This window comes from Dunckerocampus dactyliophorus, chromosome 3, assembly GCF_027744805.1.
Source record: "Dunckerocampus dactyliophorus isolate RoL2022-P2 chromosome 3, RoL_Ddac_1.1, whole genome shotgun sequence".
In the NCBI taxonomy this organism is placed as follows: Eukaryota; Metazoa; Chordata; class Actinopteri; order Syngnathiformes; family Syngnathidae; genus Dunckerocampus; species Dunckerocampus dactyliophorus.
Window position 1 is genome coordinate 22,811,406 of NC_072821.1, and position 19,079 is coordinate 22,830,484.

Genomic DNA, 19,079 nt, shown 5'->3' on the forward strand with positions numbered 1-19,079 from the left:
CAGTATAATGGTGACTTAATTGATGGATCGTTGTCCGTCTAGTCCAGCGGGCCTGGAGCGCCATTTTCATTTGATTTTGAGTAGGTGGAAAAAGTTTGTTAGTTGTTGTTTGTTTGCGCTAACAATTCTATGTTCGTTGTGATGCAATCTGTTAGAGAAATGTCTTCCTCCTTTCCATCGATGGCAACATAGTATGCCACTCAGTGCAGCAGAAAAACTCAATATCTATCTGCATGGCTTGGCAACGCTGGCTTGGCAATGCTGCCAATGTAAAGTACAGCCAGTGACAGACAGACGAAGCATGTAAACAAAGATGCAAGACTAGTCGAACGGCAATATGTTTGGTAAGGAAGTGATCAAACACGCCGCCATCGATTGGTGTGGCCTGTGTCAAGCTGTCAGACTGAAGCCACTGAGGTTTTACAGACTAGTTTGGATTCTCGCTGCAATACGGGACAAAGTGTGTCCCTTGCTGGCTCAATACGTGACACGTCATTTTGTTGGCAACCCTAAGTGACACAGCAAACATGTAGGATTTGCCGCCGCACGGCGATTGTTTTTTGTGATCGACTTTGAAAGCTGTTTATTGGCATGCGCCAATCAGGTTTTTTACAAAAATCGGCCGATATTGATCGTTGGCTGATCAATCGGAGCATCCCTAGTAGATAGAATAGTTGATTTACCGTTCTATTTCTGAACATTAGAGGACATAACAAAGAGTCAAAATCTTTTCACCATCAAATGGTCAGATTACATGGCTGCTGTTAAAAAAAGCGACTGATGCTCAACTGAAAACAAGATGTCACTTTGTTGGGAGCTCCACTGTTGTCATGACTACAACTTAAATTTGTGTTATATTTGCCTCTGAAGGAATGATAAGTGCAGTCTCACCAGTTTTCTCACAGCCCTCTTCATCACTGCGATCTGAACAATCATCTTCACCATCGCATCGCCACGACAACCGGACACAGCGTCCTGTTGCACACCGAAACTGGTCAGCTGTGCACATGGACGTAGCTGCAAAACAATTTCAGCATTTGGTTAGTTGCATCACAAGAAACCACAGTGACAACAGATACACAAGCTAGCATGCAAAACTGACAAAGGTGGGTACTCACTGCAATTCTTCTCGTCGGACTGATCATCGCAGTCAAACTCGCCGTCACATCTCCAGCCAGCGTTGATGCACATCCCACTGCTGCACATGAACTCAACAGACCTGCATGGCTGATGGGATGCTGCACACAAACACACATTTCGCTATTAGAACCATGATAAACAAAATCACATCAAAATTAAAAGCTATATTATATTATACTCGTATGATTGTAAGACTGTATATATTCATAATTCTGTTTGGAAAACAAAGTTCAAGGTAAAGTCCCCCCCATTTAGCAAAAACAAACGGACAAAAGTAATAGGGCACTTGGACATCACTCATGTGAAAGTGGAAAAAAATGTGGAGGTGCCTCAATACTTATGCTCACATTGTGTATTTGACTCTACAACTGTCGTCCCTTTACATAGCTTACTCTTTATCACGACATTTGATTTAAGATTACAGAGATGCTGCAACTTGCAAAAGACGAGGGTGGAGGTGGACAGGCAGAGAGACAAATCAAAGACAAATCAAACACAAGCATCCTAAATCGGGTATGTGCATTTGCTTGACATATTTCCTCCAGACAGCACATGCCGGCTCTCCTTGAAGAGTGGGCCAAAGATGAAGAAAACGACAAGCCGGGGAAGGAAAACAAAAGAAAAAGAGCGACATGGAAGGCGCTTCACGCCTGCCTCTGCAGGCTTATCAGCTGGCTGAGAGAATACAGAGATGATCAAAACATCAGGTGGCTTTCCCAAAGAGAGAAAGAGAGAATTACAGGCAACAAAAGTTTGTGTCGGATGCCATCACAGTGATACACACACACAAATTGTTGCCTCCTTATGTTTTTAGTCCCCTCTTTCATGTACATTGTAATGTGGATGTGTGTGTATTTAGCATGTTAACATAAGAAGGAGAAGACACTTTTTTTTTCCAACAAAGCACCCTTCATGTGTCTCGAGATGCAGAGATCAGCACAGTTCACACTATTTTCTCACTGCTAAGTGAAATGGTTAAATACATCTTGTTTCTTTATGTGAATGTGTATAAAGTAGCCAATGTCTGTCTGTGTTCGACTTAACAAGTTAAACACAAGGTTGCTATTTAAAAATGTGGACATACCGACTAATGTGAGCTTTGTGACACTCAAATGATGACAGAAAACCTTGAAGCTGTGCTTATCACACTGCAGATAAACACATCAAAGACGGAGACCTGTGCGTGTGTGTGCGCGCAAACCAGTGGTTATACTGTATTGTCAATGAGTAAGTGAAACAAAGATGTAATAAATTAGAGAAGAGAGGTGAAGGAGGAAGGATACTGATAGCAGGTCAAGTGAAACATGATACTCTTTTAAATCAGGACCACGACGTGCTCGTGTGTGCGCATGTACATGTGTGCAAAATATTTTTCAATTTCTTTTGAATGATGCCCTGCAGTCAAGCAAGATGACAAGCCGATGCTCTTGTAAAAATTAAGGAACCAGTCAGTTGACTATGCCAACGGCAATGCCAAAGAAGATGGTAAACAAGCCTTGCTCATGTGGGAAGTGGGTTTGTATGTCAGTGTGGGAGATCTTACAGCAGTCCGACTCATCCGACCAGTCTCCGCAGTCGTCGTCTCCATCACAGTGATAGATGTCCAGGATACAGCGGCCATATGCACACTGGAACTCCTCAACGCTGCAGGTGGCTGCCATTACATCTGAGGCTGCGCATACACACGCACAAACGCACAATCACAAAGACACACGGTCAACAGATGACTGCACTGAGAAAAATGGTTCAGCAGTTTACTCTCAGAAGTACTTTGAAGTTCTGTCAAAGATAAAACGAAGGAAAAGATGACTTAAGATGATCATGTGCATTATTTCCTCTTGCAGCTGCAAAAATGTTCAGGATGAAAAATAGTAGCAGCATCACGACAGGAGTCTTGAAGCTAAGAGACAAACAATGTAGCATCATGGCCTTAAACAGAACGTCAGTCAGGGAACAAGCTATGTGGCTCCTTCAGGATATGTGAGTTGTCACATTTGTCAATCATGTACAAAACAGCAACGATGCATAAATGGTAGCAATTACACATCCAATCAGATTGCTCTGATGCCATCCCATACATTACTCATGGCCACATACAGTAGATGCCTGTTTTTTGCGGAGGTTACATTCCATGTCTACCAACAATTGTCGGCAATCTGTGAATAATTGATACACCCATAAAAACCTCTATTTTTAATACATACTGTAACTTGTTCCTACCCCTCCAAACCCTCCCGCTAGCTTGATGTTTACGTTCCTCTGATTTTGGATCAATATTTGCAATAAAAGTGACTGTTGGATATAGATTAGATTCAGCTACATAACCCTTTCTCTTCAATTGCCATTGTTCACTTGAAACAGAAACAAACAAGTGAGATGTTAAATCTGTATGTAAAATCCAGGTTTAAGCCCTAAATATGCCTCACACACTTACTAAACATATTTTAAATTATAAAAAATATAGAAAAACATGCATGTTAGGTTAATTGGCAACTCTAAATTGTCCATAGGTATGGTTGTGTGATTGTGATTGACTGGAAACCGGTCCAGGATGTACTTGTACCTCGCTTTTATTTTATTTACTGGCTCCACTGACTCTCAGTGTCTCTACCTTCAGGGAACAACCTTTGAACCATTTACATGCATTCTTCTAGAGGCGATTCCCCCAAAGTTAATGCATTTATGTTTTCAGTTGAATTACTACATCATATGCACACTTACGGCAGTTTTCCTCATCAGATCCGTCTTTACAGTCCGTGTCTCCATCACAGTACCAATGCTCAGCGATGCAGCTGCCATCTGTGCAGCGGAACTCCTTGTCGGAACACTTACGCATGTCTGGAAGAAGCCAAATCAATCGTATAAGGCGACAATGAATGCATGTGCATGTAAGCACAAGTACATGTGCCGTATGTTTGTACCCACCGCACTGCTCATCGCTGTTGTCCCCGCAGTCATTGTCTCCATCACAGTGCCAGAGGCTACGAATACAGTAGCCGTTTTGGCATTGAAACTCATCTTCCTCGCACTCTCTGGGTGCTGGAGAAACAAACATACACAGAGGAAGTGATTCCTCAATGGTGTAAGTCAATTTATTTGTAAGCCACTGAGCAGCAAGTAAGCGCTCCCTCGGGCCACAGCTCAACAACTCAGTCCATCTCACTGGAAACATCTCCCGTAGACACTGAAGACAGGCATCCGTTGCTACATACCTCACAACCATGGCAGGGCTGGAAACGCTAAATTTAGCAACAAAAGCACCATATTGTGCTATATAAGTGCTTAGCGTCTTATTGAATAGTATTCTTAGCACTTAGACAAAAATCACAGTGTTTCTCCTACATTCATTTATTGTGGCCCGCCACAAATAAATTTGGACCACCGCATATAGATTTGGCTGTTCGCCCTCTCTCATAAACACATTATAACGGGACTGTCTCTGCAGCTTGTCGGTACAACTCCATACAGTAGATGGCAGAGGTAAGAGAAAGTCAGTGTTTTGCAAGTCTCAAGTATGTCTCAAATCTTTAATCCCAAGTCTAAAGTCAACCTCAGGTAAAGACATGCAAGTCAAACTCGAGTGTCAAGTTAAGACGAGACAGGTCTCTAAACACTGTTAAGTGGTTATGAAATACATTCTCCTCGGTAGCATGTTGATACATCCCGATGTTGATCACGGCCACTCTTCAGCAGTCTGATGCTCAAAGAAATTTAAGCCACATCCTCTTTGCTTGTTCCTAAACCTGATTGGACATTAATAGATGCATTCAATAAGGCAGATTCTGTCGGAAAATGTGATGTTTTGCTAGAAATTACATAATAATGGTCACATTATTTGAATACTTTGAATGGGGACACATTTTACACGTTACACTCACTGAAAAGCTCAAGTATTTTAAATTCAACAGACTGAAGTGCAAGTCAAGTCCTGAGTCGTTGATGTCCAAGTTCAAGTCGAGTCGCAAGTCTTTGATGATATTTTCAAGTCAAGCACACAGTCAGCAAAATTGTGTCTCGAGTCCAACTCGTGTCCAAACCTCTGGTAGATGGCATCATAACTCTGATTGTTAACACACGTCATACGCACATAGCACAATTGGCCTGGTCGTGCATTATAACGCATCTATTCATCAATATAGTTAGAGATTAGCTGTGCAAAGACGTTTACATTATCTTTAAAATCAGAGCACACTTAAATGGAGCGCAGAAAACATCCTGTTTTAAATCTTTTAATCTCACGTGCGTGTTAAAAGGCACACGCACTCACATCTACTGATGCACTAAATGAAACCAATTATGTTCTGTTGTTAAATAAGGTTTAAAAACATGAACTAATGTTGCACATTTCTTACGACCCAAACCAAAAAGCTCAATTTTACTCATTTACACATAAACACCGAGTCCGAGTTTTTTGAAAATCATTTTTGCATCATGGCTCATGCAAATTATACAACAATGCTATAAATTGCAATCCTGCAGGAAACACTGAATCATCATCATTGTTGTCATCATAATTCTAATACATACAAAGCATCTACGCATCTTGAATACATGTTAAATATTCCAGGCAATCCTGTACAGCTAATTTGCAGCAGAACCTCCTGCAGAGAAATACAAGTTTTTTCTTCACCTTTTACTCCACCATAATTATCAATAGACTGTAAAGATACATTGACTTTTTCAGGTTGCTCCTATCTGCCAGGTTATGGTTCTATTGTAAAATAAACATTGCTATTCTATGGGGGTGTGTTACAGATTGTTGCCATCCAAAACAATGTTTGAATGAGTATAGCGGGCTGAGCTAGACAAATACATTTGAGTGTATTAAAGACTGAATTCTACAGAGGCCCTCACAGCAGGTTTATAGCCACATTGACATTTGATGAAAGTTATTGCTGAGGGAATTCATTTTCAAGAAATCAATAAGCTAAATAAAATCCCACTTGCTTTATATGCAAAACCAGTTTAAATTTACAGCTGCTCTTCCTAGACTCCCCGCAGCTTGATTTATGCCTTAATTGAGAACCCCGGCTACAATATAAAAGGAAATGCTATTTCACAAGACAGTTAACCTTGAGACTGGACATAAAAGACATATTAGTCATCCATGGCCTCTGTCCACATGAGGTAGTTAGACAAGTCACTGCCTCAAGTAAACTTTTAGCACCGTGACATTGACACTCTTTCTCTCCAAACCCTTTTCTCTCAGCCTAACTCCTCAACCTTCTTTTTTTTAATTAATCACACTCCCATCGATTAAAGCACTGAATGGATTTTCAAAACCAGTCTTCTCCAGTCACTGCCCCGAATCAATGGCAAATCCCTACCACTACTAGCCCAGGGCAGAGTAAACACGTTAGTCAAGGGGAACAAATGACTGATGGCCCAAGGCAGGTAGCAATCTATAATTTACCATGTTGTGTGTGCGTGTGTGTGTGTGCGTGTGTGTGTGTTAGACGGCCGAGACAAACAGAAAGAGATAAAGAGAGGCAGAAACACAGCATGTCAACAGAGCAGAGATTTCAGTTTGATGTTTGAGCTCTTTCAAGGCGTGTCGCTGCTTCAAAGCATGAGTCAACTGGGGACAGGAATGACATGATACCACTCCTGGAATGTGTACACGTGAATCATACATCACAGATCTGAATCCCGTAACTGAACAGAATTTATTTAACTGCCTTGAACTGCTGTTTAAGATCAAATGTTATTTGAAAGTACAGCCCAGTGGAGCCTGGACACTGTAATTTGCATACTCGCTTGCTCTCCTAGTCTTATCCAAAAGCATCTTTTTGTAGCTGGTTATATATTTATGTTGGGAATTGGTAGGGATTCTGCTGTTCATAGTAAATGTACACTTTACTAGAGAAGTGATGTATGAAGCTCATTATCTTCAACCCTGTCTTCAGCCATTCATTAATGGATAGGACATTTAGTAATCCCTCGTTTATCACGGTTAATTAGTTCCAGGCCCGGCCGTGATAAGTGAATTTCTGCCAAGTAGGAGTCCTTATTTATAAATTGTATATTTTCATACTTAGAACAAAGAAAACCAGTTTACCACCTTCTAAATACGGTTTTAAAACATTATTAGAGCCCTCGAGACATGAACTGACACCTCTATAGTCACCTTTACACTCGTATTACGCAATATAGACATAATACAAGAAAATAAGACATTTAAGACATAAATAAGACTCACGTTCGTGTGGGTTGCTATAAATGTGTTTCCTTGGGGAGCTAATTGGTGGGTGGACAGGAAGTGACGTCAAGGTTCAGAGTTGAGATTTAGCTTGGCGTGGGTTACGGCCGCACGCAACAGTAGCCTGTGTTTTTATAAGGGATTTTTAGTTAGGATTACTGTGCCTGAAATAATTCAAATTTGCAAAAAAAAAGACCTGTTGTTCTGGGGATTAAGTCTGGCGCTCTCACTGAACATTACTGACACCTAGTGACCAGTGTAGAATACTACATATCATTCACAGCATCTTTGAATGTGTATTCTGAATACCTTATGTATTTACTTTAGTTAATTTAGACATTTTTATGGTTGAAAATACTTCATTTAGGCAACAAAATATATCAAATTTGCTTTAATATGCATATTTTTGACAGCGTGATAAATTAATTACCATATTTATGAAGAACCGTGACAGAGTGAAGGCGTAAAATTCTAACTGTGTAGTGGTGAGGGACAACTGTATCACACATGAGCACATCCTCCATTTTAGAAGACGCATTATTCATTGTTTAGATCAGGGGTCACCAACGTTTTTTCTTGTGAGAGCTACTTTTAGAAAATGAAAATGGCCACGAGCTACTCATTTTTGTAGAAATGATTTTCATACCTTATTTCAACCCCATCAGATCAAATATGCTTGTTTTACCAAAACATTCACAAAATGTTGGTATCCACAACTCACATTTTATGTTTCAGAATACTTTTCTTTCTAGTGTTCTCACATTATTAACTGAAAACCTGAATGAAAAGCAGGCCTGCGGGCGCCTCATGTGGTCGTGGGGGGCTACCTGGTGCCCGCGGGCACTGTGTTGGTGACCCCTGGTTTAGATGTTTTCAACGTATTTTCAAAAACGTCCACTTAGAGACTTGTTTTTAAAAGCTTGCATTTTTGTTGTGGAAACGAGCAGTCAAAACCACAAAGCAACGCCTTAAACATGCTAAAAAAGAAATTGGAACAGAAATGGCCAACAGGTATGGATGTAAGTTTATGTTTTTTTTTTCATGTTGTATTTTTTATTGATGTAAGGAATACATTGAATTCATTTTCAACTCAGCATTCATGGAAATTGGACAAAGATCTTAAAAGATAACACTTTGTTTTTTGTGGGTTGTGGGTTGCCTGAGTGTGTTTCATTTCAATACATTTGTTATTTCAATTCATCCTCTTCATATTTGTCGCCAGTCAACATACAATACCTGTGGTGCACAGGTAGCATAACTACTGATCAGATCTTTTTTCCTCTAGTAAAATGTCAGTAAAATCTAAATAAAAATCCAATTTAACTTGCATTTAATGAATACACTAACCTGAGTTTCTCCCCCAATCTCCTAGGCTTGTTGTATTTGCTGCCATCAGCGGGGTAAACAAAGGAAGGTCAAAGGTTGACAAGCCCTCAAGACCCTGATCAGTCACCCAGCTGCCAAACGGCAAAGGGCAAAGGGTGTCTGAGTCATTACCAGACTTCCTCAATTTGTGGGTGGTTTACTTTTTTTGTTTTTTTCTTATAGAAAATCAAAACAAAAATTAAAAAAATCCAATCAAACCCTCAAATATACATCCACAGAAGAAATCACAATGAAATGTCTGTGTGTGTGTGTGTGTGTGTGTGTGTGTGTGTGTGTGTGATTGCGACTCTTCGGGTCAGTGTCGCTAAATAATAAAATAAAAGCACTGTACCAAAGGGTGGAAGACAGTATATGGAAAAACATTCAGGGTGGGTGAAAAGGGACTAGGAAATGCATTAAATAATAAGCAGTTTGGGGAAAAAGGGTAGGAATGAACATTTACTCTGTATGAAACTAAAAAATTAATAGCCGCTTCACAAAAGCCTCCCACCCCAGATAAAAATGAAAGACGACAACAATGTCTGTCGCCAGTGTTTTTGATGGGTGGTAGCTTGTCATTTTCCTTTGCTGATTTCATGGTCTGTCTCCTGCAGAATTCAACTTGGTAAATAATTTATCTGCACAAATACAGTGGCGGTTGAAGCCGGAGTCATATTCTTATTCACAGTATGCCACAACATGGCATATTGTTTTGGTTCAATAACCAACTCAACTCAACCAATAAAAAAGATTATGTTATGTTGTTGTTTAGGTTATGTTATTGTATAGTTGCATGTGCGCTGCAGCTGATTTACATCATTCATCCCCAATCATGCCCTTCATCACCTTCAATATTAAAATATAAATAGAGCGCAGAGTAAAGCCTTACTCATTATGCACAAAGAAAAAGAGGTGTGGGGGGGAAAAGATTCTATAGTCTCTCCTTTTTTTGTTCTTGACACAATTGATGCTCTAGGGTTGGAGAGGAGTGGAAAAAAATGTTGATGTTGATAAGATGGGCACTTTGTATTGATCTGTATTGATAATGTGATGAAATTAGATGTGTGTGTGTCCCTTTCTGAGCGAGCCATTCTAAACAAGAAAGTGATTAAACTGAATCTTTATAGATTCACACAGATCCTTCTGTCGTCTTATATGTCAAAGTCAGATAATCTGAGAGAATGCAATCAAGTTTTTTTTTCACGCTTTGTCAATGTGTCCTTCAGAACTGCGATTCACCTTCCGCAACTACATTTGTTGTTTTGTTGCTAAATGTTACAGGTATCTTCATTTGATGATATTTTGTTAATCAATCGAGCATTATCGTAATTTCCGAATGCACCGGTATATAAGCCGCACCTATGTTTGGGGATTGTTTGAATTTGAACGATTCCGGTTGTGATTCCTTGTTTTGAATTTCGATGCTTTTAAAAGGCAGGGTCATAAAAGTTTGCACGGCATAAATGAGGGTGCTAACCAGAATTATTTTGAAATGTCTGACGTTTTCCATTAACTGTTTAATTATATTACTTTTTTTTTTTATCAACTTCACTATGAATTTCTTACAGGAATATTTTCAACCAGTATATAAATATCAAAGCATTCATCTTGAATATAAATGTTATTAAGTTTCTTTTTACAGGGGTAAATTTTCACAAAATATGTTTACTCTTGAAAAGAAGTATAGTTTGCTGCCTCAATGTTGGTGTAAGCTATTTTTCACGACATTTTGTTAACAAAACCCAAAACGCTCTTATTTTGAAGGCCGGAAGTGTGTTGTGTGGTAGAAGTCCATTGACTATTGCTGACAGAGACGTACTGTGCAAAAAAATAAACTTGCCTAGCCATGGCTCCCGTCCTTTATTTACACGGAACTTCCACATCATCCTGAAAGCCTGGTTTACATTGGCATGAGATAGACGTCATTTATTGTTGGACTTCCCAGATTCTGACCACTTGGAAGAAGTCCGACGTAACACATCAAAGAACAGGTACTGTGTTATTTGTACACCATGAATGTGTGAACATCAATCATGTTGATTGTGCACCTTCCTTTGCATGACATCATAGTGTTGCAAATGTGAGTTTTTTACAAAGCCAAACTTTTATCCACTTCTTCTTGGCTGGTGCTCTCCGGTCTCCTCTTTGTTGGTGTTTGCATCTATTTCTTTCGGCGACGTGAGCATCAAAACTAGGAATCTAAATAAAAACATTTGAACTATCCCAGGATAATCAGCATGTTAGTCTCGGCCCCATCGATGCTCGAGATTCGATGCCCAACCCTAGCCCCAAAGATGCTACACAGAATTTTGTTTTTAAACTTTTGATTAACAGTGCCAAAATGTGTGTGTAATACAACTAGTTAAATATTAGCCTAGCAGAAAAGTCATTCATCCCCGTCTTCATCCTCCTCCTGGGAACTAAAACCACAGAAGTCGTCTTTTTCAGCATCAGAATTGAACAGCCTCATAATACCTCAGTCACACACTTTGTCAGTCTCTCGCGCTCTTTCATTGTCGCTCTCAGTGTCACTTTCGTCTTGAGGCAAATTAGCCCTTTAGCTTGAGCTGTCCTCTTTATCACCCAGCAGTCCAGGATTTCGAAACCCGATGGCGATAGTGGATTTTTTGACACACTATAATCCTTGCAATCCTACCTACACTCGATGTTCCCAGTCTTGCTCGTTAACTCCGTTAATGAGACGTGAGATCCTTTTTTTCCCCATTTGAGCTCAACATCTGCCGCGGTCCAAGCAGTCTAAACAGAATCTTTAGTAATTCTACACTTGACGAAATTTACTTAAGATTTGTCAGATCAAAACACGCTCCGTGCGTAAGACTTCAAAACCTGATATTAGCGTCCACTTCACTGGTCAAATTCACTACTTCCTGAAGCTGCATTCTAAGCATCATGCGAGCTGTTGTTTTTAGCTATACAGTAAATGAGCCGCATCACTGTATAAGCCGTAGGGTTCAATGCATGAGAAAAAAGTATCGGTAATTTATGGTAATTTGTGATGGCAGAGAATCATTGATAACGTGTTTTACCTGAGTGAAATATTTAACTGCCTTGTTTCAGAAAAAAAAAGAATGCTAAAGACAGACAGTAAAAGCAGTTAGGCCAAGAGCTTAACCTCTACACAGACTACCAGCCTTGTGGTTTTAGCTGGAAAAGGTGTAAATGTGGGCACACGCAGAGTGAGATTTAGGGGTGTCCTACTACAACTTTTTCACTTCCAATATGATACTGATATTTCAGTTTTGAGTATCAACTAATACCAATATCAATCGAATCCAATATCAGTACAAATCATCCATACTTGTATTACTTATATAGTGTGGATATGTCTTGTTCAAGTGATTTTACTCAACCAGAGAACAATTTTCAGCAACAGTAGGGATGACAAAAACTCACTTTCTTATGTTTCCAGCAGCACAGGTTGTTCGGGGGGGCAGAGGTTTGTTTTTTTTTGTGGTGCTGCTTTGGATGTGTTATGTTGTTGGTCGTGTTGAACCTCCCTTGCACTGTGCCGCCATGGGGGACTCGTGCATGGTGGGGTTTGCACTCGACTGCAATTTTGCCATCGCCCCTGCTTCTTTGTTAGCAAGTTAGCACACGCTGTTGTTGAGATCACATAGACTCTATTTGGCCGTTGCTGGATAGAAGTGCTCGAGCGGGTCCGCAAATGGACTGCTTGTATCGGAGTGCTTAATATCGGAGATTTTAAATGCAGACACTTGTTTTGACTTTTTTTGCTGATATCAGACTGATAACTATATTGAATCGGGACACCCCTACTGAGATTCAGAAGTGAGAATTTGCCCGCTTCCGTATTTACAATTCAACATGTACACTACTGAATGTACACTGTGTACCTAGTTCATGAAGGTGCCAATTTTGTCAGGGTAGCGCTGTGCCAAATCTATTACTGTCATTACGCACTTACTGGAAATGACAGTACTGGCTTACTTTATAGACTTTACAGAAGCTCTTTATGCATTGCTGCCACATAGTCAAATCCTTCAAGCCAAAATTATTATTAAAAAACAGTGGCCTTGGTGTAGACAGCGGTAACATAATAACTGTAAAGCCAGTCATTGAAAATGCAAGCATTGTTCACATGTCTCATTGTTACATATCATATCACATTGTTGCAATGCATTATATGTACATTTATTGTGCAGTGATGCAATATGAAGCCCTTGTTTTCAAACAAGAAAAGCCTGCATAAAAACACCATGCATGCAGAACTGGGGTATTTTGGACTGAAAACTCTGAACATGTTCTAGTCTAAACTACATGCCTTACAGTTCCTTGTGTGCTGCTCTTTATTAACGGCTGTATGAATGACTGATTGGCCAGTGGAGTGTTTGTAAATGTTAACTATCACCAACTACTATCACAACAAGAGCTACCACACACTTACGGCAGTCCTGCTCATCGGAGTCGTCCTCACAATCATTGTCTCCGTCACATACCCACGAGCGGCGGATACATTTGCCGTTGTCACAGTGGAAGTCCAGCGGTGAGCAGGTGGGAAGCACTGCAAACAAAGAAGTCAGTGTGAACACATAAAAAGGTAAACAGGGTGTTAAGCAGTGGAAATGAGAGAAAAAGCGAGGAATGGAAATGCATTTATAGTAGTCCTTGCCAAAAATGTAAAGAAAAAATGGGACAAGATTAAAATGGAAGTCAGTTATTCTCTTTATTTATCTGATGTGTACTTGGTCCATGTCTGTCCCACCTTCTTACACTACGGCCAAAAAAGCAGTTGTGGGCCCCGCTCAGCTCAGCGCATTCCTTCTTAACTTCATATCCGCTGTAAGTGCAGCTATTCGCTGTCTAATGACTGGCTCTTTGTCATCCGCAGACAGAGCTAATTTAATTACGGCCCAGAGATGGATGAAAGCAGGAGGAGGGGAGCTAGTAGTCCTGCCACTGGACTTGCCTGTCAATACCAGATATTAAATATTGACTGGGCTACCCAGACTTTATGAAAAATGCATGACGTCACACAGTGAGTTAACCACCGTAGCAGACAGGCAGACAACTCAGTGAGTGAATTAAGTGTGTGTGGTGGGTGTGGCGCTGGTCTCTTGGGTAAAAGTAAAGCCCCACTGACCCACATACCCTTGCTTGGATATTACATTATTCAAGACAAAGACAAAGACAGGGAGACATAATCAAACAGAAACTGCTTGCCCAGTCCCTCCACATTCTCTTCACGTCTGATGAACTCGCTTTTTGTACTGATTTAACAACCATCGTGTTCATCTGGCTCATGTATTATACAGCAGATGGGCTACAGTACGGTGTGTTTATTCGACATTTGAGAACAGTCTATCAGTGTGATCCAGATATCATCTGAAAGGACATGTAAAATACTGAATTAACTTTCACATAAGAAGGAGTTGTTTTTTTGGCAAAGTGTCATACTTTGATATGTAAACCATTGTATAAACTGGCAGGTAAAAAAAAAAAAGCTGTAATTTCCGGTGTATACTGCTACTTTTTTCATAAACTTTGAACCCTGCGGCTTATACAACGGTGCAGCTAATTTACAGCTAAGTTCCAATATCGTGACATCTCCTTTCCTTCTGAACTACTACTAATCGTTTAAACACTGTGCCGCTCGCAAGTCAGTGAGGACTTTCTTCGGCAGGAAGGTTGTGAGCGCGACGCTAGCGCGCTATGAGCGAGTGTGTGGTGAAGCCGCTCGCTAGCCGGTGTGGTGTGGCGTGGTGTCACTCCGCCAGTAAAGTAGTTCTTTGGCGTAACAATGTTAATAACAATAATAACAACAATGTCGCTGTAGCTTGGTTAATAAGCAGATAACATTATGTAAATGGAGAGTTGTTGGCAGATTTTGGAGGTTTTGTCAGAAGGCTTTATAGGCGGACTAGTTGCATCCCATTACGTGCATTCTTAGCTGTCTCTATTTAGCTGTTTAGCTGTTTTCATATCTTTAGAATGCATAGAAAAGAGAACGACGTGCATTCAAGTCTCACATCAAGATTATGGATGATGGGCGAAAGTCCAAAAAAAGTGCAGTTTTCCTTAAGTTCCTAAAGGCATACAGCATTTTGGAACCTGTTTACATACATGTGGGGAGGTACACATCCCCAGTATGCGTTTCAAAAAAAAATCCTGTTTAGGATCATCTTCATGTTCTGTCGTTAAATAAGGTTTAAAAACGAGATAATGTCACACATTTCTTATGACATTGTTTCTTATGACACAAGCCAAAAAGCTCAGTTTTACCTACAATGTTAAATCTCCATTTTGGCCAGAGTTTTCCGAAAGCTCCGTTATTAAGACAAAAAAAGACTACCTAAGGACAAGTCAAAACGCATAGAAAATAAAACATGCGTTTTTAAGATATTCGTATTCGCATGGGCATCGCTTTAATATGTCTAATTCCAGAGGCACAAATTAAGTTCAAAACCTGTGTGCAAGTAGAATTTAATAGAAAGTAGATTTAGCTATGATGTGTAAAGAAAACAAGTTTGTCTGAAGAATTTTGGCAGGAATTGCATGATGGCAACAAAAATGTTTTCATGTGATGAAGCACAGTCGTCAGCAGAACTGCCTTCCCTCGTCTTTTCAATAAATAATTCAGTTTTCCTAAATTGGACGACAGAGCAAAGTTAACATGCAAATACACTGACACATACCACATGCTAAATAAATACAGCACATCAGGAGGGGAAAATCTATGCAAATATTTCTCTCTCTCTCTCTCTCTCCCTCACGCACGCACTCATACACACACCTTGCTTTTTTTTTGTATCAGGTGGATCTACAGGGACATCCTAGGAAGGTTGATGAGCTCTCTTGCTGCTTTGATCCTCATCAGATAGATTCTGCTCACCTCAGCATTGCTACCAATGAATCCTTTCCTCTGAGACTGACAAACACACACACACAGGCATGTGCACGCACACACACACACACACACACACACACACTCACAAATTGTTTCGGACCTTTAATGTTTTCCTCATGTGGTTGTTTGGCGCATTCCAGGAATCCATTTACTCTGTACTTCATTTCATTTTTTTGCCCAAGACTTCTTGGACTATACTTGCCCAAATGTAAGAAGAAAGATGGGGTTTGGATCGCGGCCTAACTCCGCCACAAAAAATTTGAATTGTTGGCCACATTTTGGTGCGGATGTGCACCCTGTGAAGTGTGTGTGTGCTGCATGTCTTTAAGTAGATGTATGTGTGCATCTTTAAGTGGCCTTGAGCAGCAAGTTAATGGCCCACTCTTTCCTGTATTGCAACGGAATCAAGTGCCTCTAATGGGACCAATATATCTGTCTAAACGCCGCTTATCACAGGGGCTCAACAGATGAAGGGATGAACAGCTTAGAAAGAGACGGCTGTCTGAAAAACAGATGTGGACCCCAGAGAACGATAGAGGACTCTGCACATCTAAAGAGACTTAGGAACTTCAGTAAAGGTTTGGTCTTTGTGTCAAACACATGCCATTTCCTCTCCAGATTACTGTCATTTCCCAGGAAAACACTTAATCACAGTGGAGTTTTATTACTGCACACAGATACAGTAGGACATCCAACAATATGGAGAATATCATTAAGGCGATGGTCATTTTTGAAGCGATGGCCTAGCTTATTTCACAATTAAAACAGATGAACTTAATTACAATATAATGAAAATATTTACGTCAGAAGAAAAATCTATTTGTCAAACTAAAGTGGATATATGTGTTCATAAAACATTTACATAACATTGCACAGTAGAACCTTGGTTGGTGTACATCCTGGGTAACACATTTTTTTGGTTTTCCGCAAAAATGTTGCCTCGGTTCGCATACATTTCCCGAGTAGTTTACAATAAGACGCATGTCTTGTCGTCTTATTAATACACTGCATGAGTCCAACTGTCCTCATAACGTAGTTGTATTACAAAATGTCCCTGTTAGCAGCGTGTTAACATGGAAACAAGAACTGGAAGTCATCGTCCCCCAGCTCCATCGCCCGTCTATGATGTCATCAGCGGTTGACTAGGTAGTTCAGTTAGGTCAGTGGTCCCCAACCCCCGGGTCATTTGGGGACCGGGCCGCATAATTTCCATTATTTTTTTTTATGTTTTATTTTGAAAAGTGGCCGGATTCTCTCTGTTACATTCGTCTCACTTGACGCATGTCCATTGTGCGTGTGCTAACTTTATGTCATGCCGCACAGATAGACTACTACTGTATTTTTACCATTTTTCTTTCACCTCATATTTGGTCTGATGCTGATACTATGTGGGAATGCATAAAGGTAAGTTTTGATGACTTATTGAGGGCTAATATGCACATTTGTCTCAAATTAATTCATGCTAGCACACTGCCTTTTACCACACACGTCAAACAGCGATGTAATAATCTCTCTGGAAAAACTTGGCTGGAACTTGAACTGGTGGATGGTGGGTCGGCATTCATTTTGTACTTTTAATTTGATGTTATTCATGTCTTAGTTTTACACAATACATAATAAATAAGATAAATTAGATCGCTATAATGTACGACCCCCCCCCCCGGTCCACGGGAGATTTGTGGGAACACAAGCCGGTCCGTGGGTCAAAAAAGGTTGGGGACCACTGTGTTACGTCACAAGTCTGCTTTTCTTATTGATCACGGCTGCATAATAACCCACAAAAAAGTCGCAAGCGCCAGTAGTGCTAAAGTGAAGATTCAAGAAATAACGCAAAGGTGGTGTCAGTGTGGCTGGGTGTTCGACCCTCAGCCGCTGCCTCTTTGTCAACAATTAAGCCTCCAATGGAGTTTAAAATGATATTAAATGTTCATTCGTCATGTATGCAGTTTAAATTGTTTTCTGCCTGTAAATCTATACAAAAATGTTTTTTGTTAACATTTTTGGATGTCCAGGATGCATGAATTGTATTTCCAGTATTTCTTATGGGAAAAATTGATTCGGTTAGCATACATTTGGGTTTGAGTCAGACCTTTTGTAACGGATGAATGCTAACCAAGGTTACACTGTATTGTCATCCCTACAAAGCTAGAAACTTTGTTATGGTCCACCATACCACTCTACTTTTGTAGCTTGGAAAATGAGATTGTTCAAAAGTTCAATGATTATTTATCTACTTACGCAACAGCCCAAATGATTTTCAATGACATCCACGCTTTGAGGTATTTTAAATCAGAAGGGCGTGCGTGCTCTGCTGGGCATCATTTTAAAACTTTCAGGAATTTTACATTTCTCCCGCTTGAGTTTTAATTCTATCCGATTATAGATGCTTAAGGTAGCAGAGGTTTTGTAGCTGTTTTTATAATGTAAATTAGCATCTCAAATGTGCTGTCAGTCACTAACCCCTTGGTGTGCTGTGGCATTAGCATACAAAAGTCAAAAAAATGCTGTGAATGTGATTTGAAAGGCTTTAATCAACCTTCAACTTTTTCTTTGATGATATCACCATAGTTGAATGATGCGTGATTGCTGAAAAGTAATAGCACAGTTGTATATAAAACAGCACTGTACACATGTACTTACTATTAGAAATAGCAAGTTATAGGTGAATTATAGTGGAAAAAATAATGTTGGGTCATTTAAGGTTGCCTAAACCTCAACAGAAAATAATCCTATGGGAATGATAGCTGCTTTTGAGAGGCCTGAAAATGCCTCCCCTTTGTCACTCTGATCTGTCTCCTCCTGTGCTTTGGTTTATTTGACACAGGCGGCTTATCTGATTCTATACCGCACTGGTCAGCAGCCAGAGAAAATTTGACACTGGCAGCAGAGCAGAGCTGCCAGCTGAGTTTTCCTTGGCTGAGTATCCAGCAGTGGCTTGGGTGATGCATTTTATCAGCCCTGCTCCACCTCACTGTGCAAACCGGCCACAACAGCATTTATGAATTCATCAAAACGTCAAGGCTCATATTTCTATCTACATTGTAGTTCATGTTAGTATGTAAACATTTGACTGATGAAAAGTCTTATATTTTTATTTTGATTGTTTACACTAACCCTTGTAAACAACAAAAACTATGAATGGAATGGAGTATCAACTTATCAATACATGTAATGTGGTTGAGGCAAGAGTTGTTGAGATGCGTTACCTCCATCACAGCAGAAGCCTTGTTGCCATGACAAAATTTCAACCATGTGCTTGTCACAAGTGAATAATATGCAACATTCTTGACAACCCACAAATCTTTAGGGCCCTGTCACACCTTGACGATTACTGACGTGATCATTTTGATGGCATACGTTGAACTGCCGACAGTTTTTTTTTTTCAATTTTGGGCTTATACATAGCGTATTCGTAACGAGGTCGACGTAAACATGACGTGTTAGTAACTTATATAGAACGTTTCTCTAACTTATAGACAACTTATATCA

The 19,079-nt window shown here is 40.0% G+C and overlaps 1 protein-coding gene across 4 annotated transcripts in view; it reads right to left on the bottom strand.

Annotated features, from left to right (window-relative positions):
- lrp4 (low density lipoprotein receptor-related protein 4) overlaps nucleotides 1-19,079 on the bottom strand; it is a 122,343-nt gene that overhangs the window by 28,587 nt on the left and 74,677 nt on the right. For all 4 annotated transcript variants that reach the window (XM_054770590.1, XM_054770589.1, XM_054770591.1 and 1 more), the window contains exons 3-8: nucleotides 13,131-13,247; nucleotides 4,066-4,179; nucleotides 3,862-3,978; nucleotides 2,684-2,812; nucleotides 1,119-1,238; nucleotides 892-1,017 (exon numbers count right to left, since the gene is read on the bottom strand). In XM_054770590.1, coding sequence (XP_054626565.1) covers nucleotides 892-1,017; nucleotides 1,119-1,238; nucleotides 2,684-2,812; nucleotides 3,862-3,978; nucleotides 4,066-4,179; nucleotides 13,131-13,247 — 723 coding nt within the window. The remainder of the gene's footprint in view (nucleotides 1-891; nucleotides 1,018-1,118; nucleotides 1,239-2,683; nucleotides 2,813-3,861; nucleotides 3,979-4,065; nucleotides 4,180-13,130; nucleotides 13,248-19,079) is intronic.